Source organism: Giraffa tippelskirchi, chromosome 3, assembly GCF_054371585.1.
Source record: "Giraffa tippelskirchi isolate mGirTip1 chromosome 3, T2T-mGirTip1v1.2.pri, whole genome shotgun sequence".
Taxonomy (NCBI): Eukaryota; Metazoa; Chordata; class Mammalia; order Artiodactyla; family Giraffidae; genus Giraffa; species Giraffa tippelskirchi.
In genome coordinates, this window is record NC_137277.1 from 14,111,788 (window position 1) to 14,131,754 (window position 19,967).

Sequence of the window (19,967 nt, forward strand, 5' to 3'; positions counted from 1 at the left end):
ACCACCCAAATACCCTCTCCAGAAGCCTAACGGTGGGCATCCACTCAAAACCTTGCATGGTCTCGCTTATGGAGTAATGGCAGAGAAAATGAAAACTCTCCCCACCCTGCCTTTCCTACCAGCCTCCTTTGGAGAAGGAAACTGGATCCAATAGTTTGCTTTTAAAACCTTTTAAGTGTCTCATTGTAAGGTACACTCTCTTCACATAAAAAGCACATGGAATTCACCATGTAACAGTGCAAATCAGTCTCTGAGATCAGAGATGTATGAGCATCCTTACCTATTCCCCTGAGGGCAGGTACCTTCCCAGGCCGCTGCAGTTTCTGTCTGCTTCTGTCCCCAGACAGTCGTGGGCTCTGCGTCTCTGGGCTGACTGTCAGTCTCCCCAGGTTTGGCCTCCTCTTCCTTGATAAAATCTGTGGTGCCTGGGCTGCTGAAAAGTGCAAAATCTTTTCAATAATTTTTTATAGGAAAACATCTCTGTAGAAAGACTGCTCAGAGGGCCTGTGGTAGGGAAGGCGGTTAAGGGAATTAAAAAAAAAAAAACCAGAAGGCGAGGGAGAAGCTGGATTTGAAACCTGGTTCTATGAGTTTGTAACCACGTGGGCTTGGACAGATCACTTCCAGGAGCCTCAGTTTTCCCCACCTGTGACATGGGGATAATAATACCTACTTCACAAGGCTGTGACCACCATTCATGAGCACCCCCTGACACCTGCCATGTGGAGTCTGAAGGGGGTCCTTCCTTTTGCTAAGAAGTTTCTAGCTTCCAGTTCAGAGATATGGGGATGGGCCTGTTGGTAAAACCATCAAGAGCCTTCTACCTTTGGGATGCTCAAAGCCCGGCTCCGCATGTTCTCATCCAAACTTGAATCACAGTCTGTTCTGCACCTACATACTCATATCCTCAGGTTGTTTATTAGCAACTAATATGGCCTTCCAGAAAGATTCCAAGCATCTGGGGACCTTTTTTTTCCTTTTTGCCTGTGTGTTAACCCACCACTGGGTGGGGTTGATAACATTCCCAGGAAGACAGTAACTGAAGTGCCACTTCGAATTGAGTTCCCAGTAATATATTTTTTTGAAGTCACATTTTGAATCAGGTTGCTAATTGGTATGAATAATCTCAAGTTTCCTCTTCACATGTATTAAGTCTCAGTGCATGTGAGCTTGGGGAAAGGGTTTTGTTGTTCTCCACGCATCTCTACAAGTTCTCAAGTTCACAGGCTGTTAGATTGTGAATTTCTAGATGTGTGAGAGAACAGCCTTCCTTGGCATGTGAAGACAACTGGATTTATGTCCCACAGTGTAAGTTGTGGTTATGTGGATCTTTTTAAATCAGATTGCGGAAAGGAATGGAAGTTCTCCTTGGCAGCCCGTGAAGCCTGGTTTAAAACAATGATTAGCTACAACCTACTTTCCCTGACAGGCCCTCATCGGGGAACTTGCTAGAAGGGAGAGCTGCCGGAGGCGTGGGTTCCAGTTTAGGGCACGTCGGTGGAGCCCAGAGAGGTTGTGGGCATGACCGGAAAGAGAATTTTCCAGAAAATGAGAATACATTCTTTGGAGGGTGTAGGATGGTGATTAGACAGGATCTCACTGACTGAGTTGGGAGAGAGGAGGGTGAGAGAGAGGGATGGAGGGCTTAACAGTAGGGGACCCTGCCCCCCTCCCGCCAGGAGCTGCATTCCTCTGGCCCATAGGCTTCTCCCCATCACTTGAGGCCTTATTCTTCTGCAGCTCTCAGAAGTCATCAACTGCCCCCTGCCTAGCACCTGAAAGATGGGTGTGGCAGGGTGAGGAAGCAGCAGGATCCTTCTTTACTGAGGAGGAAACAGGAGGAGGACCAGGGAAGGGGCAGGCTTGGGGCACAGGCCAAGTCCAGTGGGCATTCAGGACCTGGCTCAAAGGTCCTTTTTATGAGGATTTTACTTTGATTTCCAGCCGAATATTCAAATTTCCTTCACACCCCAGGCAGCAGCCCTCCTACTCCCCCACCCCATCCACACCCCTACTCCCCGCTGTGTCCCAGAGGGCCTTTTTTCTCCAGCCTGCACTAGCTTGCTCCAGCCAGCAGGTCCCTGGAGGTCTGTTTCCTGTTTTACCAGTCTGCTTTGGCCAGAACTTTCAGGGTCCTTAGGGCCTTTAGTATTTAAATATTCCAAGATTGTCTCAGAGGTGTGTCTTCTCTCTCCAACTAGACTGTAAGCTCCTTAAGGATGACGGCCCTGTCTTAGCCAGCCTGTGTGTTTTCTCAAACTCCCTTGCAGGACAAGCAGTAATCACTTAGTATGGTTTATAGGGCTTGAGAAGATGCATTCAGCTGAAAACTATGGGGAATTCCAAAAGTAGAACCATTTTTTTCCTTGTGCTGAACACCCAAGATAACTTAAGGCAACAGGTTAGTCTGTTTTATTCAAAAAAGTACTTTCTTCAAAGCATCGGATCTCTTAAGTGATTTCCAGAATGATTTCCATAACCATGTCTCCTCTAATTGAGTTCTCAGCAAACTAACGTAATAAAACTGAAAAAACGAGAGATTGTTTGACCAGGCCTGGCAGTGAAGAAAACACTGCTGGTAGTGAAGCCAGATTCCTCTGACTTTGGGCATTTTGAACCTCAGTATCTGCAACTGTAAAATGGGAATATTCTTATCCTGTTGAGTTATCGTGAAGTTTAGCAATAATGTAGGTAAATGGTCTAACTCAGTGTCTGGTGCTTATTAGCTGCTAAAAATGATAACTGCTGTTTCTACTATAAACAGTGATAATAATACTACTGATAATAATTGGAAATCTGAAGTCACTCCCCTGAGAGAACCAAATTTGACCAGAAATGTATTATTATGCAGGCTTTATAGGTTGAGAATAACTTATTCAGCACCCTTTATTCCTGTGTAATTCTTGCTGACTCTCTTCTTTAATCCTATTATAAAATCCAAAAGACAACTGGCAACTCTTTTTATTGTAAATTTGTTCAGCAAATGCCTTTTCTGTGTAATAATCCAAGGGCTCACAAAGATGAGTAAGACATTTTGGCCTAAAGATTATAATCTAACTTGGCTGCACCACTGACTTCTTCCCTGTGACACCCTTTAGGTTCTATGGAAAGCAATCTTATGAAATAGTCCTTCTTTTCCATCTGCATCTGCAGTTACAAATGAAGTGACCTAAGCTGCCTGCAGTGCAGGAGATCCAGGTTTGATCTGTGGGCTGGGAAGATCCCCTGGAGGAGGGACTGGCTACCCACTCCAGTATTCTTGCCTGGAAAATTCCATGGACAGAGGAGCCTGGTGGGCTACAGTCCATGGGATCACAAAGAGTTGGACAGGCTAGCAGCCTGTCCAGTGCCTAGTTTGTATGTATCAATACATGAATTCCAGTTCCTAATCACCTTACTCACATCCAAAGTGAACCAAACCTCAGGCCATGGGGGCCTTCCTAAGATAATCTTCATGGTAGCATGCTACATATATTAATTTTTAGGAAGACTAAATTATGCTGACACTAAAAGGTGAAATATAACTTCCTCTCCAGGTAGTAAGACAGAGCTTTTGCCTTACAGAGGATGGAGTAAGTTGTGTTCAGAAGTTTTATTGCCAGGCAACCTATCAATCTGAATTTTGTCAGTGAATTTTGGGAAGACTGTGGCTTGCTTTGGGCACCGTGAAACCCATTCCTTTCTAGTATCTGGGCAAAGGGATGCCTCCAGTAGCAAAGAAATCAAACAGCTGTTAACATAGAAGGTGTCTGCCTCCATTGTCTTGACATTGCTGGGACACTAATTGTTGACTGAATAGTTCTTAATTTGACCAGCAAAGGAAAAAAAAAAGTAGAAATATTTATACAAGACCTTGATGCCTGGAGATTAGTTCAAGATAGTGGAGAAGAAGGGTGTGCACTCACCTCCTCCTGTGAAAGCACTGAAATCATAACTAACTATTGAACAATCATTGACCAGAAGATGCTGGAACACACCAGAAAAAGATAACCCCATGTCCAAAGTCAAAGGAGAAGCCACAATGAGATGGTAGGAGGGGCACAATCATGATAAAATCAAGTCCCATACCCACTAGATGGGCGACCCAAAAACTGATGAACACTTATATCACAGAAGTTCTCCCACCATTGTGAAGGTTCTGAGCCCCATGTCAAGCGTTCCAGCCTGGGGATCTGGCAAAAGGACTAGGAATCCCCAGGGAATCTCTCTGTAAAAGTTTGCAGGATTTGATTGCAAGACTTCCACAGGACCAGGGGAAACAGAGTCTCCACTCTTGGAGGACATGCACAAAATTTTGTGTACACTAGGACTCAGAGAAGAAGCAGTGTGATCCCACAGGAGACTGAACCATACCTACCTGCTAGTGTTAGAGGGTCTTCTGCAGAGGCATGGGTTGGCAGTGGCTCACCATAGGGACAAAGGCACTGGCCACAGCAGTCATAGGAAGTACCCTTTGGCATGAGTCCTGGAGATCACCATTAGCTCTACCATATAGCCTGCAGATTCCAGGGATGGGTTGCTTCAGGTCAAAAAACTAACAGGGAGGGAACACAGACCCACCCACCAGCAGACAAGAAGATTAAAGTTTTACTGAGCACAGCCCTGCCCTCCAGAGCAATACTCAGTTCTACACACCACCAGTTCCTCATATCAGGAAGCTTGCACAAGCCTCTTAGATAGCCTCATCTATCAGAAGCAAGAAGAACTATAATCCTGCAGCCTCCAGAATGAAAATCACAGAAATGGAAAGGCAGAAGATTATGTCCCAGATGAAGGAACAAGATAAAACCCCAGAAAAACAATAAAGTGGAGATATGCAACCTTCCAGAAAAAGAATTCAGAACAATGATAGTGAAGATGATCTGGGATCTTGGGGAAAATAATGGAGTCAAATATTGAGAAGATGCAAGAAACATTTAATAAAGACCTGGAAGAACTAAAGAAACAAACAGAGATGAACAATACACTAGAAGGAATCAATAGCAGGATAACTGAGGGAAAGAGAATGGTGGAAGTCAATGCTGCAGGACAGAATAAAGAAAAAAGAATGAAATGAAGACAGCCTAAGAGACCTCTGGGATAACATTAAAAACACCAACATTATCATTATAGGGGCCCTAAAAGGACAAGAGAGAGGGAACCTGAGAAAATATTTGAAGATATAATAGCTGAAAACTTCCCTAACGTGAGAAAGGAAATGGAACTCCAACCAAGTCCAGGAAACTCAGGGAGTCCCAGGCAGGATAAACTGAAGCAGGAACACGCTGAAACACATACTAATCAAATTGACAAAAATTAAAGACAAAGATGTTAAAAGTAACAAGGGAAAATGATCAATAACATACAAGGGCTAACCCAGAAGGTTAACAGCTGATTTCTCAGCAGAAACTCTGTAAGCTAGAAGGGAATGGCATGATATATTTAAAGCAACAAGACAGAAGAAACTACAACCAAGAATCCTCTACCCAGTGAAGTGCTCATTCAGATTTGATGGAGAAATCAAAAGCTTTAAAAGTTAAGAGAATTCAGCACCTTCAAGTCAACTTTACAACAAATGCGGAAGAAACTTCTCTAGGCAGGAAACACAAGAGAAGGAAAAGACCTACAAAAACAACACCCCCCCTCCCCAAGGCCCCTGATGACTGAGAACTGAGTCCATTTAGTGGCGCATGTTAATTCCATGCACCTGATCATCCTTTAATTCCTCACATCACTGTATACTCAGATACAGTTCTGGATAGACAAAGTCGAAAAGAAAGGTGGAGAGAGAAATACAATTCCTGAACCTGTACCCATCCCCCACACTATCTCCACTTTAATGCCCAGTGCCTAGGATTGTGCCTGAGAGATGCCTTTTGAAAAGGTTTTATTGCTTCTTTTGGATCATGGGCAGAATTACAGCTTAACCGCAAGAGCCGATGTTGCCCTGGTGGAATAGGCAGCCTTCTGTACAGTCACAAATAATAGGCCGTGTCTGTTTGCTGGTCTGAGTGTGCTGGGAAATGTGTGTTGCCTCACATCCCCAGAGATCTTAATGAAAGCTTAACTATGAACCGTAAATGTGTTTTATTTAGGGACCCAGGAGGTGGGATTTTTTTGATTTGGAGAGATGTGGGGCCTAATAAGTAGTCAGGAAAGAAAACACAAACAGTGACTGAGCCCTGTCGCTTGTCCCTCCCTGGTGTGGTCCTGAACTGGCTCTCACATCCAGCCTGGACGCCCCCCACCCAGCCCTGTCCCTGTTGCCTCCCTCTTGGGGCCAGCTCGGCGTGCATGGTCACACCTCCAGGACCACGACCGGACACAGGGTGGGGGGCCTGCTGGGTTTCTGGTGATTATGATCCAAACTGTGCCAGACACAGGCGTGAAGAAATCAAACGAGTCTCGAGAGAGAGAGAGAGATTGAGAGAGGGAGGATGGGATTTTATTGGTCGCTCACTCCCTTAAGTGCTAGGAGAAGGCTGAGTGAAGTGGCCGCAGCTGTCTGGTCTTCCTGTGCCCCCGATGCACCACACCGGCCTGCCGGGGGCCCCCCCTCTTGTCCACCTGCCTTCTGGAAGCTTGAGGTTCCCCTCTTCTCCTCAGCTGCACTGTGCTATGCGTCCCACCCTGCCGAGGGCCACTTACCACATGAGGTAGATTTTACTGGGCCGTTGGGGGCCGGGCAGGCACAGCACAGGGGTCTCAATGGACCTGGGGCTGGAGATGGGGAAGTAGCAGAGGGCGGCTGGAGACTCGGGCACGGGGCCCAGGGAGGAAGGAGAGGGGCTCAGGGAGGTGGGAAAGGGGGCTGGGGGGAGGTGTGCTGGGGTGTCCTGGCCTGCCGCTGGGCAGGCAGGTGGCACCAGTGGCAGGAGGAGGCAGCAGTACTTGGTACCGGGCTGCAGGACGGGGGAGAAAGCAAAGACGGAGCAGTAAGGGGAATATTCAACACAGAACAGCGGGTGCTCACTGCTGTGACCTGCACAAAAGAAAAAGAGCAGTCAGGAGGTAACACTCGCCCGGGGGGAAGGACATTCAAAAGGCTGAGAATGAATCAAAACTCAAAAATCGTTCTTGAGGGGTGGACAGCGTCTCCGAGTGCCCGGCTCCTGCCCGGGAGGCACCTGGCTCGGGTCTCAGAGTCGCTGAAGAGTTAAGCAGGGCAGTGACATCACCATCACCCCCCTTTCCGGCCAGTGGTCTCCGGCGTCCCCGACAGATGCAGGAAAGTTCTTCCCCACTAAGTTCCCATGTGGAAGCTCACGGGCCCTTCTCCTCTCCCACAGCCAGTCTAATTAGCTGTTCTGGCAGCAACATATGGTGGTCCGCGGGGTCTCACTTAGGTAAGCCTCTCTCCCCCGATCTTCCAGCTGCCCACCTCGGTTGGGAGGTTGTGGTCATGCCCTAATCTGGCCTTTCTGTTGCAGAGGGGAGGCTTGGGGGAAAAGAGAAAGGAGTAGAGAGATCCTGGTGGGCTCACGGGCAGGGAGAGGGAGCAAGCAGGAAGAAGCAGGTGGACAGGAGGGAGGGGTCCAAGCGAAGTTAATGATTTGTTTGCTAACCTCACACTCAATCTGCCATCCTTGCTGGAGGCAGAATATGGGCGCCTGATGGAGTCACGATCCAGAGAGACCCCCCTCAGGCAGGACATATCTCTCCACTCTGGCGCTCACTGAGCTGGGTCACCTTGGATTGACGGCTTACTGCCTCAGAACCTGTTTCCTTGCCTGCAAAATGAGAGAGGTGTTCTCTCTGGCCCTGTTCCTGCCAGGGTGGTCCTGAGACCACAGCAGTGTGGCTGTCACCTGGCAGCTGCCTAGAGATGCAGACTTGCTGCCCACTCAAACCTACCGAATCATAACCGGTGGTTTACTGAGGTCCCCAGGTATTTCTGGAGAATTTTAAAGTTTGAGAAGCAAGGCTAGGAGACAGTGGCCCAAACTTATGATGAGAATCACCTGTAGAGCTTGTTAAAAAACCAGCTTTGCAGCCCCTTCATTGGAGAGACATGCTCTGATTCAGGACAGGCCCCAGGTGTGTGTGTAGAGCCATCCAAAGGCCGTTGTGCTGTGGGGGGTCTGGCACCCAGGTCCTAAGATGCTCCTGACCCCCAGTGCCAGGCTCATAGGAAGTAAAAGCCCTCGCCTGCCCTCTCTTCTCACCCAGAGTCTGGGCAGAGACCTCTGTTTCTTGTCTGGAGATACTGTGAGCCCCTAGACTCGTAGTTCCTCCATGTTTGTCTGTCTGTCTGTCCTGTCTCTCTTCTCCCTCTTCCTCATCCTCTCTTCCACACCTTTGTGTCCTCAGCACCTCCTGCTGGGTGCACCTTTCCTACTTTAATCTCTTGAGCTTTTTCGCTCAGTCCTATCTGACTCTTTGCGACCCCATGGACTGTAGGTCGCCAGGCTCCTCTGTCTATGGAATTTTCCAGGCAAGAATACTGGAGTGGGTTTCCCTTTCCTCCTCCAGGGGATCTTCCTGACCCAGGGATCAAACCTGTGTCTCCTGCATTGGCAGGCGGGTTCTTTATCCCTAGCCACCTGGGAAGCCACCTTCCTCCTCTGGCCCTGACTAAATCCCCTCCTTCAGGATTTTTTGCTCCTCGGGCCCCTCCCAACACATCCTTAGAACTTACCTTGGCTAGGGTGTGTTGGTGTCCCACCCTCCCACTAGGCTGTGAGCCCCTGGAAGGCAGATCCTGTGTTTTTGATTCGTGTATCCCCAGTATCTATGCGGTGCCTGGCAGATAAGCAGGCAGTAAGTGAATAGTGAAATGCTGAATGAATGCATGATGGACAGGAAAACCAAGGCCCTTTGTGCCATGCACTCTGAGATGGCAGGGGCAAGTTGAATGCGTTGCTAATATCCTATAGGTCCTGAAGGTATAGATGGATGACTTTATTGATAATCAAAGAGTTAAACATTTTAAATAATCAAGTTATGACTTGTCACATCTCAAACTAAAATATCTTTGGTTGAGCTATCCTCTTACAGAGATTCCAGCCTGGGAGCGGCCTATGGTGTTGGGAGCAGGCTTCATAAGTAGAGGGGGGGCTTTAGGATTAACCTTTACCTAACCTTTACCTAAAGCCCAGTCTATACCCAGGATTTTAGTCCTCACGTCTACCTTGTGGTGTTGGTAACAGCTCCATTTTACTGATGAGGAAACTGAGTTTGGAGAAGTTGCCAGTTTATATTTATAGGGTGAAGTAGACCAGAAATCCGGAGAAGGCAATGGCACCCCACTCCAGTACTCTTGCCTGGAAAATCCCATGGACGGAGGAGCCTGGTAGGCTGCAGTCCATGGGGTCGTGAAGAGTCGGACACGACTGAGTGACATCGTTTTCACTTTTCACTTTCACGCATTGGAGAAGGAAATGGCAACCCACTCCAGTGTTCTTCCCTGGAGAATCCCAGGGTCGGGGGAGCCTGGTGGGCTGCCGTCTATGGGGTCGCACAGAGTCGGACACGACTGAAGTGACTTAGCAGCAGCAGCAGACTAGAAATCTGAACCAGGACTTCAAATTCCAGGCTCTGTGATACCTGCGCCCCTCATTTAGGAGCATTACCATACATGGACTGAGAATTAGGATTCAGTCTATAAATATAGGAGCATTTGCTTATGTCAGTTGTTTTCTAACTTGGGCAGACAGCTTGGAAAGTTGTTGGACGCTGCTGGACTTGCCTGGAAACCCATTCATCTTGGCTTCTCAGAGGGAATCTTCAACAGAACTGACTTGCTAGGTAAGTTATGAAGATTTGGGATTTGCCCTCAAATTTTTCTTCCTGGCTGCCCTTCAAGTGAATATTTCCCAATCCAAAAGAGACCACAGTTGTCTTAGAGGTGTACCTTTTAACATATGAGTTTACTGCTTTTTCTTAGTTTTAGTCTCCATCATAAGCCCACTCTTAGGCTGACTAGGTCTTGCTACTCCTACAAATCTGTATCTGGTAATGACTAACACTGAACTCAATAAGAAGTGAGGAGAATATCAGAACATTTGGCTCTGTTTTAAAGGGCAAGATTTTGGAATCAGGCTCACCGGACTCCATCCAGATCTCTTTTCCTGGCACATAATGAGAGGGTCTCTGCCCGGGCTCTGGGTGAGAAGAGAGGGCAGGCAAGGGCTTTTACTTCCTATGAGCCTGGCATTGGGGGTCAGGAGCATCTTAGGACCCTGGGTGCCAGACCCCCCACAGCACAATGGCCTTTGGATGGCTCTACATGTCCTGGAAAGGAGAGGCGGCTCCTGTCCAAGTCAGGGTGGGGCTGGGAGGTGTTTTGGGAACAGGCAGGAATCCAGGAGCTGGTGGCCCCCACGGCTCCATGCACTCAGTGAGCCTGCTGTCTGGTCTGCTTCCCACTGGTTCATACAGGTCGATGGAAGGACTCAGATCCTGGGTACAGACTGGGCCTTTGGTAAAGGTTAATCCCCAAGCCTCCTCCCTCTGCTTCTGAAAGAAGAATATGTTAACTGGGCCAGGCTTATTTCTCACTCTGCATCCATATTCACCTTGATCATGAAACAGGATTTCTGAATTTCATGTCAGACCCAGCTGAGTCTTGACTTGCTGCCTGAGTTTTTCATGTCCTTCTGAAGGGAAAGCAAACCTCTGGCTTGGTGAAAGCTTTCTGATTGTTCATCTTTTTCCATTTGGTGTTTTGCTTTGGAAATTCAGGGTGTAGTAAAAGTGTCTGTGCCTGTGTTTGTGTTAGGTGTTTAAAAGTACAACTGATTTTTGGGAAGGGAAAGAAGACTGAGGAGAGGGGAGGAGTTAACATAAAGATAGAAAACAAAATTTTCTAGTCCATTCTCCTTATTGAATAAAGCTCTTGTGTGCAGAATACCTTAGTGAAGTGAAAGTGAAAGTCACTCAGTCGTGTTTGACTCTTTGAGACCCCATGGACTATACAGTCCATGGAATTTTCCAGGCCAGAATGCTGGAGTGGGTAGCCTATCCCTTTTCTAGGGGATCTTCCCGACCCAGGAATCAAACTGGGGTCTCCTACATTGCAAGCAGATTTTTTACCAACTGAGCTATCATACATGAGCTATCATATATGAGCTATGGTGCCGGAGGCCATTCTAATGGTTGAGAATATGTTTTATCAATTGAATCCTCACAGCTATGCTAGCAGGTAGGATCTGTTCTGACTCCCAGGCTCTTCCATTTTACAGATGAGGAAACTGAGGCACAGAGAAGTTACTTCTCAAAGGGACACACAGCAAATGAGAAACAGGGCCCAGATGCTAATCCAAGCATTTTGTCGCTAAAGCACTTGCCCACAACTGCACGGAAATAGGGGACAAGGAGAATCATAAGCCAACTCATTTAGAAACAGTTCCATGGAATATATGAATTAATTTAAAATGCATGAATTCCTCCTAACAGAGTGTGAAGTACAATGAAAATCTGAGACCTTCTTGGTTATAAATCTATTAGTAGTGGGTACTGGTGGTTCCTCTCTTGTAAATAGCCATTTTAGGGGTTCCAGATGATAATTCACATATAAGGATTATAATGGAATATCACTACATAGGTTTGCATGTAAGTCAAGCCACATTCCCCAGCTGGATTACTTTATCCAGGAAAAGTGTGGCATAACACAGTATGGAATGTTAGCCTATTGGGCAAAGGAATTCCACTGTCTTAATGGAATTAGTTTTGCGTAGAACTCAGGTCTGACATGGCAGGTTTTGGTAACTCACTGCAATCTTTGGGTGGCCCCCAAAATGCTTTAGAAAATTATTTCCCTACAGAGCTGAAGGAAAGCAGAAGTCTGTGAATTTACCCACTGAATTGGATGGATGTGTCCTAGATACTTTAGGTCCCCACACCTCTTTTTCTATTACAGCAGGGTATTTATCAGAATGTTCTGAGTTGTCACCACCACTGGACTCAACTTTTCCTGAATAAACTCAGCTTAGGTTATTGCCTTGTCCATGGGCTCTCATTTCACTGGACTGATAAAGGAATTCTGTGGGTGATATTACACATGTAAAACAAGTGGATCCCAACACACCAAGACTCTACCTTTAGTTCACCCGATTAACCCAATTTGCTGTAGAACTGAGTTGGCTTCTGCGTAACTAACATCAGTCAGCAGGGTTTTTATGCTCGCTGGTTGGCTGGGCCACAGTGGTCCTGCTCATGGTTGCATAGAGCTCGGACACAGTCTAGAGCTATAATGTGATAATAAAGCTGGTGTTTTAAAATTTATTTATTATTATTATTTTGAAGCTGGTGGATTTTTCTTTTTTTTAATCAAGATGGTTTTTAAAAGCTTTTATTCCAAGTGTTGCATGCTTAGTCTCTCAGTAGTGTCTAACTCTTTGCGACCCTTTGGACTGTAGCCCTCCAGGCTCCTCTGTCTGTGGGATTTTTCAGGCAAGAATACTGGATTGGGTTGCCCTTTCTTCCTCCAAGGGATCTTCTGACCCAAGGATCGAACCCATGTCTCCTCCATGGCAGGCAGATTCTTTACCTGCTGAGCCACTGGGGAAGTAACATCTCTTATTTGGTGAAATAATTATCCTTCTGCCAACTTGGCTCTCTTGCCTATACCTTGGTGCTTTCCAGTCTAGTAATTCCTCAAATTTGAGGTTTTATAGAATGGAAAGTGAGTTAATTTTCCTTTCCTGTCAGTGTTGTAAGTTCCATATGGAGTCTGCTCAGTTGGAAGAACATCTGTGTTAATCAGACAAACTAAACGTGGAATGGGCCTGAACTGCCCATTTGAATGATTTATCTCTGCAAAGGACAAAACACAGCATGTAAATGGCTACCCAGTTTTAGCAAGAAGGCTAAAAATTATAACGAGTGACTACAGTTCCATTATTGAAACTTAAATTCAATTTTTTAAAAGCCATTCTCAGTTCAATCCGTGACAGCATGTATTTTAAATATTTGAGGAGTGATCTTATCTGCCCTATTTCACTCTTAAACAGTTGAATTAAAAACATAATTCCTACTAAAACACTTCAAAATGAGCAGTTGTTAACTAGGAAGAAACAGGTCACTTCTGAGCATGAGATAGGTTTTCCACTTTCAGAGGAGATGTGGGCAAATTTTAATGATGGAGCCTAAGACAGTCATAGGCAAGAAGAACATTAGTGAGCATGTGACCGAACTTCTTCCACACACTTAGAATGGAGAAGCCTACTCACACATCTATTTTCAGCCAATGGGAAGGTAGGAAAGATGCTCTGGGCTAAGACAACCAGTATCTGTGGTTACAGCATCAGGAGCGGTAATAGTGTCCACTGCTACTGGTGAGTCTCTCCCCATCACCCTCAGCCAGAACTAGAATTTTTGCTTGCCCCAGGCGGTGGTGAATCCAGAGGAGTTGGTGAAGAGATTCTTAATTGGGTGGGGTGTGAAGCCATATCTATCCTTCCTTTACCCATTCATTGTACCTTTTGCTTTAAAAGCACCAACGGTGAAAGAAAATTTGGCCAATTAAATAGGAAGAGGAGTTGGGGCTTTGCCTGAAAGGACATCATTTCAGAAGTCAATTTTTTTCCCCAACTTCATTAAAGCTATAAAATATGCCTAGTTAATCTGAGAGCTGCCATTGTCTAAAAATGCATCCAGACTTAACTGGATGGGTGGTTGCAGAACAGGAGCTATTTAGGATTAGAAAGTCATTGTGCTTTTAAACAAATTGCATGCTGTTTACGAATTCTTGGGCAGTTAATCTGAACTGTTTCCATTCCATTGCAAGCAGAAGATGGGCCTTTCTGCCTGGCTATCCCAACTTCCACCTCAGTTCCCCAGAGGAATCAAGTTTGTCCTACAGATGTTGGCTCTAATGGAGATGAGCCTGAGGGACTCTAAACTTCCGGCTGCATTTATCCCCTCTCTGGATACTATTAAGCCGCTCCTGCCTGAAGCAGAGGATGGGTCTTTGCTTCAAAGGCAGCTAAAGAGTGAATTCTTTACCAAAGTGCACAAAGGGGAGGATTTATCAAGGCCCCCTTTTTTTCTCCCAGAGAGGACAACCACAGAACTAGAAGACTTTATTACTCTCTTTCTCAGCAGTAAATTATGCCATTCAGATGCATTTGAAAGCTTCCCTTCATGCTCTGGATTGAGTCATAAAACTTGATACCTGGGGCCAAATGCCTTTATCCTCCCAGAAGGGTGATCAAGGTGAAAGGGCAGCCATTCTAAGCCAGTGCCACACAAAGGAAGTGAGTGGGCAGAATGAGTGGGCAGTGGAGACCCTTACTCCGCCTACTTCACACCTCTTCAACCTGATGTTCTCCGAAATGAATCTGATCATTAGCGGAAGATCATCAAACCCTCCAAAACCTGCATGAGCCACATGGAAAACACTGGGTTGTCATTGGACCACCTATCTGATTGTTGTCCTTAGTGTGATGCTAGGCTTTAAAAAAACTTGTGAATTTCAAAACAAAACAGAAAACTGCCACTCACCTTTTAGATTTTGTGAATTTCGATAAACCTGCCACTCACCTTTTAGATTTTGTGAATTTCAATAAACCCGCCACTCGCCTTTTGGATTTTGTGAATTTCAATAAACCCGCCACTCACCTGAAGGGGGTCGGCTGGGACCCGCTTTCTCTGATTTCTTGGGAGTCATGGTACTCTTATGTTTCTGCTTGACGGAGGTTTGGTCAATTGCTGGAAGTCTAGGATCGATCTTACAAGCAGAACTCTTGGCAGATAATCTTGGTTCGGCTTGAGCATCCTCATCACCAGAATTCTACCGAAAATGAAACGTCAGATCTGAGTATCAGTGATCAATAGGTCCTCTTTGCTGGGCAGAGGAAAGAGACAAGCCAAATGCAGCAACCTCTCAACAGAGACGTCGGAGTGTCCTGCCAGCCCAATGTGCCCTTTTTGCCAGTCGGATTGTCATGGACTGGGCATAACAATTTAGAAATAATAGCAAAGTTAATGAGTCTATTTGGTAGGACATTATGAAAAGAATGAATTCCTGACCCTTAAGTAATTGGATGACCAATAAACAGCTCATGTTAAAAGCTGCATATGAAAGCATCCATGCATTTAAACTTCTTGATATTTGTTATTTGAACTACTCCAGGGTGGGTGAGGAAGAACTGTTCCTTATGTTAATCATACAGTTGACAATGTAAAGGAAATTTAGAGATGTGTGTTGGGACTGAATAAATGAGACATCAGTTTAATACTCTGAATTATCAGGTGCAACATAAGACAGATTAATCTTTTAAGAAAGCCCCTACTTGTCAGTCTTCTGTAAAGAAGTCAGTATAAATCTATGCATGGACAAATCATGACTCACGTGGTGTCAGAATATCTTAACACGGCCTTACAGACTGAATGAAATCGGCCTGCAGTGCAAGAGACCTGGGTTTGATCCCTGGGTTGGGAAGATCCCCTGGAGAAGGGAATGGCTACCCACTCCAGTATTCTTGCCTGAGAATTCCATGGACAGAGGAGCCTGGCAGGCTATAGTCCAAGGGGTGGCAAAAGAATTGGACACAACTGAGCAATTATGAGATGGCTGGATGGCATCTCCGACTCGAAGGACATGAGTTTGGGTAAACTCCGGGAGTTGGTGAGGGACAGGGAGGCCTGGCGTGCTGCGATTCATGGGGTCTCAAAGAGTCGGACACGACTGAGCGACTGAACTGAACTGAGCAATTATCATACTTTGCCACACTTAGAGTGAAAACAACATACATAATTAGGAGAAACTTGGTCTTGAAGGGGATTTAAGTCCTGCCTTACAGTCTTAGGTCCTGGTGTTTATACAGTTTGCTAGGTGATATGCTCCATGGCAAATAAAACCAAAGGATTGCCTCCCCTCCTCCCAGGGAAAGTGTCAGTAAATACTCCTACATTGCAAAATGGTCTGTATTGGCAAGTCCTCTGAAAGCGTATTCTTCTGTTGACACAGAGTGCTAAATTAATGCCCCCCACACCTCTCCAGTGGTGGCAATTTGCATTGATCTTGCTCCCTGTTCTTGCTGACAGTTGTGGCATTTTCATTTCAAGCCACCTGACTCAGGAAAATACTCTGAATAGCTTTGAATTATTGGGTGCAACGTAAGACAAACTCAGCTCTCAAAAAAGTCCCCTACCTGTCAGTCTTCTATAGGGAAGTCAGTACAAATCTACAGGTGGACAGATCATTCTTCTCTGGATTATAAATCATGTTTGGTAACTTAGAGCCTGGCGACAGCCTTCCAACAACAAATTAGTTTCTCTCTGCATTTTCAGAAAACAGACCACCCTCAGATAAAGGGACGAGAAGAAGGAAAGGACATAATGAGTTGCTTGTTCTCCCTTTTCCCTTGTGAATCTGGAACTTAATAGAAATCCTTGAAAATGATTCTGAAATGTCAAAGATGAAACATGAGGTCATTTCTGGGCATGAGATAGGCTTCCCATTCTCAGAGAAGGAAATGTGGGCAAATTTTAATGATGGTGCCTAAGACGGTCATCAGCAAGAAGAACGTCAGTGAGCATGTGACCAAACTTCCACACACTTACGTTAGTGAATGGAGAAGGCTGCTCACACATCTATTTTCAGCCAGTGGAAAGGCAGGAAAGATGCTCTGGGCTAAGACAACCAATATCCATGGTTACAGCATCAGGAGCAGTTAATAGTGTCCACTGCTACTGGTGGGTCTCTCCCCATCACCCTCAGCCAGAACTAGAATTTTTGCTTGCCCCAGTTGGTGGTGAATCCAGAGGAGTTGGTGAAGAGACTCTTAATTGGGTGGGATGTTAAGCCATGTTTATCCTTCCTTCACCCATTCATTTGTACCTCTTGCTTTAACAGCACCAAATGTGAAAGAAAGTTTGGCCAATTAAACCATGCCTAAAAGAGTTGGACACAACTTAGCAACTAAGCAACAAACAACAACAAAATTGGGTTTGGAATCATGCACTTGCCTTTCAAATACATCTTTCTCTGGTTCCTGGTTCTATCAACCTGATTTCCAGTTGTGAATCCCTCTTTTTTAATTTTTTTAACTTTTTATTTTATATTGGAATATGGCTGATAGTTTCAGGTGGACAGCAAAGGAACTCAGTCATACATATTACGAGTATGATACTCACTCTTGGGTCCAGAAATTACAGCTGAAAGTGAGTGTTTTGTCAGCTGGAAACTAAAACCACAATGGAAAGAACTGGAATACTTATAAATGCACTACTGGATCTTTTCCTGCTTGCTTCATTGACTAATCTTAAGCCAATCACTTCAACATTTTGTGTCTTCATTTGTGTCTTGTCATGTACTCAGCCATTCTCATGCATCCTCACTCCTGAAAGCCCATTGTATTATCCAAGGACGATGAGCCTTGGGTGAAAGTAGTTGTAGTAACTCATTCTGGCAATATAATGTAATATTGATATATAAGACTCTGTAGCCCAGCATCCTGGGAGTGAATCCCCACTGTTACATATAGTGACTGTGTGACATAGGGTTAGTTTTAGTTAGTTCACCTCCTTGCCTCTCAGGTTTTCTCACCTGTGGACAATAGTGCCTTCCTTTTGGTGGTTCTGTGAGGATGAAATGAGTTAAGATATGTTTATTGCGCTTAGAATACTGCCAGGCACTGAGCAAGTGCCATGCAAGTGTTGGCTTTTGCAATTAGCCATTGATGTTAAGCCATTTAAACAATTAACTAGCTAACTACTGAACATTAACTGCTTGCTGTTGAAACGAAAACCATAAGCCCCTCTGAGAAATTCTAATGGGTTTTCACGTATTTCAAAGAGCAATGGACAGCAAGGTGGGGCAGGTCCTACACCAGACTCTTGACTTCTTCCAAAGGCTATATAATTTATGATTGTGACATAAGTAGCCAATTGACATTTATCTAGCCTTAAGAAAAATACGGTTCAATTTCCCTTTCAGACAGTAAAGCTCTAATGGAAAATATTTAACATTTAAAGATTATCAGACGATAATAATTAAATTATACTGATTTAAAGATGATTTTAAAACGATGTCTCCTCCTCTTGCAATTTTAAAGAGTAATTACAATTTTCATTTCTTCTCCCTTATGTCCCTATGTTGAAATGTCACATGGAGGTGGAGGCGACAGCACATTGCTATTCCTTTAAGAGGAAGAAAACTAGCTCTGTCTTTCAAAATCAAAGCCTGAAACATTAAACAAAAACAAACAAACAAACAAAACTGAAAAGCCCACACTACATAATACACGTGTAGACATTAAATTCTCTCTTGGGAATTTGAAAAGCGTCCTAGGAAAGCCATGTTAACTAAAGAAACCATTGTTGAAATTAATATGTATATAGGGTATTATGATTTTTGTAATTAACATTTTTCAAAGATTCCCCAGCTTGCTCTTTGGGCATCGTCCATAATAAAGTTGAGATATTACCTTACTCAGAGCTAGAATCTCAAAAGTTCAGAAAGGGGCTTCCCTGGTGGTCCAGTGGCTAAGATTCCATGCTCCCAATGCAGGGGGCCTGGGTTCAACCCCTGGTCAGTGAACTAGATCTCACATGCTGCAACTAAGAGTTTGCATACTGCAACTAAGACCCACCACAGCCAAATAAATAAATGATATAAAAAAATTTAAATCAAACCAATTTAAAAAAAAGAAAAAAAATTCAGAGAAAAACTCATACAGGAAAAAGAAGGAATTTACCTTAGGGTATGTAAGTGGCACTGGGCACTGAAGTAGGACTTGGAAACATTATAATGGTTCTCGTTTAGACCTTCTGGAAGGTGGAGACCCAAGAGTTGGGAAGTGGGATACATTTTCTCAGGGATGTGCGAGTGACTAGATCTTTAAACAAGGACCTACTGATGTTGAGTCTGAAACGGCAAAGGTGACCCTGAACAGAGATGATCAAGGAGATGGCAGGGAGACAGAAGTAGTCAGGAACAGAAAAGATCAAGTCATTTTCCAGCTCTTGCCTGATGGCTCATTTCCAAGACCTAAGGAGCTGGTATGCCACCTCCCTCCCTCCCGTTGCTGAATTCTGATTGATGTGTGCAAATCCCATTGTAGTCACGTGATGGATGGAAGGCTGAGATGAGTGGATCTTATGACCTAGTGTAGAGATCAGGACATGACTTGCTGTGAATAAGAAAACAGGCAAAGAGCAGTGTCAGGCTGGTGCCAGAGAAAGCCAGTGTGGTTGTTACATTTGAAATCAAGCATTCTCACGAGATGGTGAAAGAGAAGGATCAAGGTCATGAGACTCGACACTCAAACAGTAACGACATGGGAAGGGTGGCCAGGGGACTGTGGGTGCAAATGTGTGTCTTCCGAGTGTTGTCCCCAAAGTCCACATTCCTACTGTGCCTCAAACACAAACACTGCCTTTGGAAATTGAGGGCAGCTTGGATAAATATAGCACTGGCCAAGAAGTTCATTCCGGTTTTTCTATTATGTCATATGGGAAACCCCAAATGAACTTTTTGGCCAACCCAATAGCATTCTGGACAGGATGGGTACCTTTATGAATTCAAGAAATATAAAGTTAGCAGGTTCTATGCAGTCTCATAAAGCTGGCTGAATGTTTTCTCTTCTAGGGGAAAAAAAAAACAAAACAACTGTCGGGGCAGCAATCCCTGGGTTGGGAAGATCCCCTGGAGAAGGGAATAGCAACCCACTCCAGTATTCTTGCCTGGAAAATCCCATGGACAGAGGACCCTGGTGGGCTACAGTCCATGGGGTCAAAAGAGTTGGACACGACTTAACAGCTAAACCACCACCAAGGGCAGCAAAGTGCTTCCCATGTGCAGGACAGTTTTGAAATTGCTTACCAGGATTGTAAACTTGAACAACAGTAAAGAATGGATTAGTAATTTTGGGGGGTGGGATTTGGACTTGGGTACCACTCACCTAAATCCCACTGCTTCTTCACCCCATTTGTATCTCCCACCTGAAGACGTGGCTGCCAGGTGGGGTTGGACGAGACCAGGCTCAGCAGGAGAAGCTTTTGGGAGTCAGCTGGGCTGTCATGTGCATGAATTTCATGAG

The 19,967-nt window shown here is 45.1% G+C and overlaps 1 protein-coding gene and 1 long non-coding RNA gene across 30 annotated transcripts in view; one reads left to right on the forward strand and one right to left on the reverse strand.

The window, feature by feature from the left end:
• The window catches only part of MARCHF10 (membrane associated ring-CH-type finger 10), a 99,188-nt gene that overhangs the window by 36,169 nt on the left and 43,052 nt on the right, over window positions 1–19,967 (reverse strand). For 15 of the 29 annotated variants that reach the window (XM_081576574.1, XM_081576567.1, XM_081576573.1 and 12 more), the window contains 2 exons: window positions 14,542–14,713; window positions 281–430 (listed from right to left, as the gene is read on the reverse strand). In XM_081576574.1, coding sequence (XP_081432700.1) covers window positions 281–430; window positions 14,542–14,590 — 199 coding nt within the window. In that variant the 5' untranslated portion in view covers window positions 14,591–14,713. Of the gene's footprint in view, window positions 1–280; window positions 434–14,541; window positions 14,714–19,967 lie in introns of all 29 variants that reach the window. The other 14 variants (XM_081576571.1, XM_081576570.1, XM_081576565.1 and 11 more) reach the window with 1 other exon arrangement.
• The window catches only part of LOC145541103 (uncharacterized), a 33,371-nt gene that overhangs the window by 3,056 nt on the left and 10,348 nt on the right, over window positions 1–19,967 (forward strand). Inside the window, exon 5 of the long non-coding RNA XR_014078775.1 lies at window positions 9,632–9,726. This is a non-coding gene — a long non-coding RNA (uncharacterized LOC145541103). The remainder of the gene's footprint in view (window positions 1–9,631; window positions 9,727–19,967) is intronic.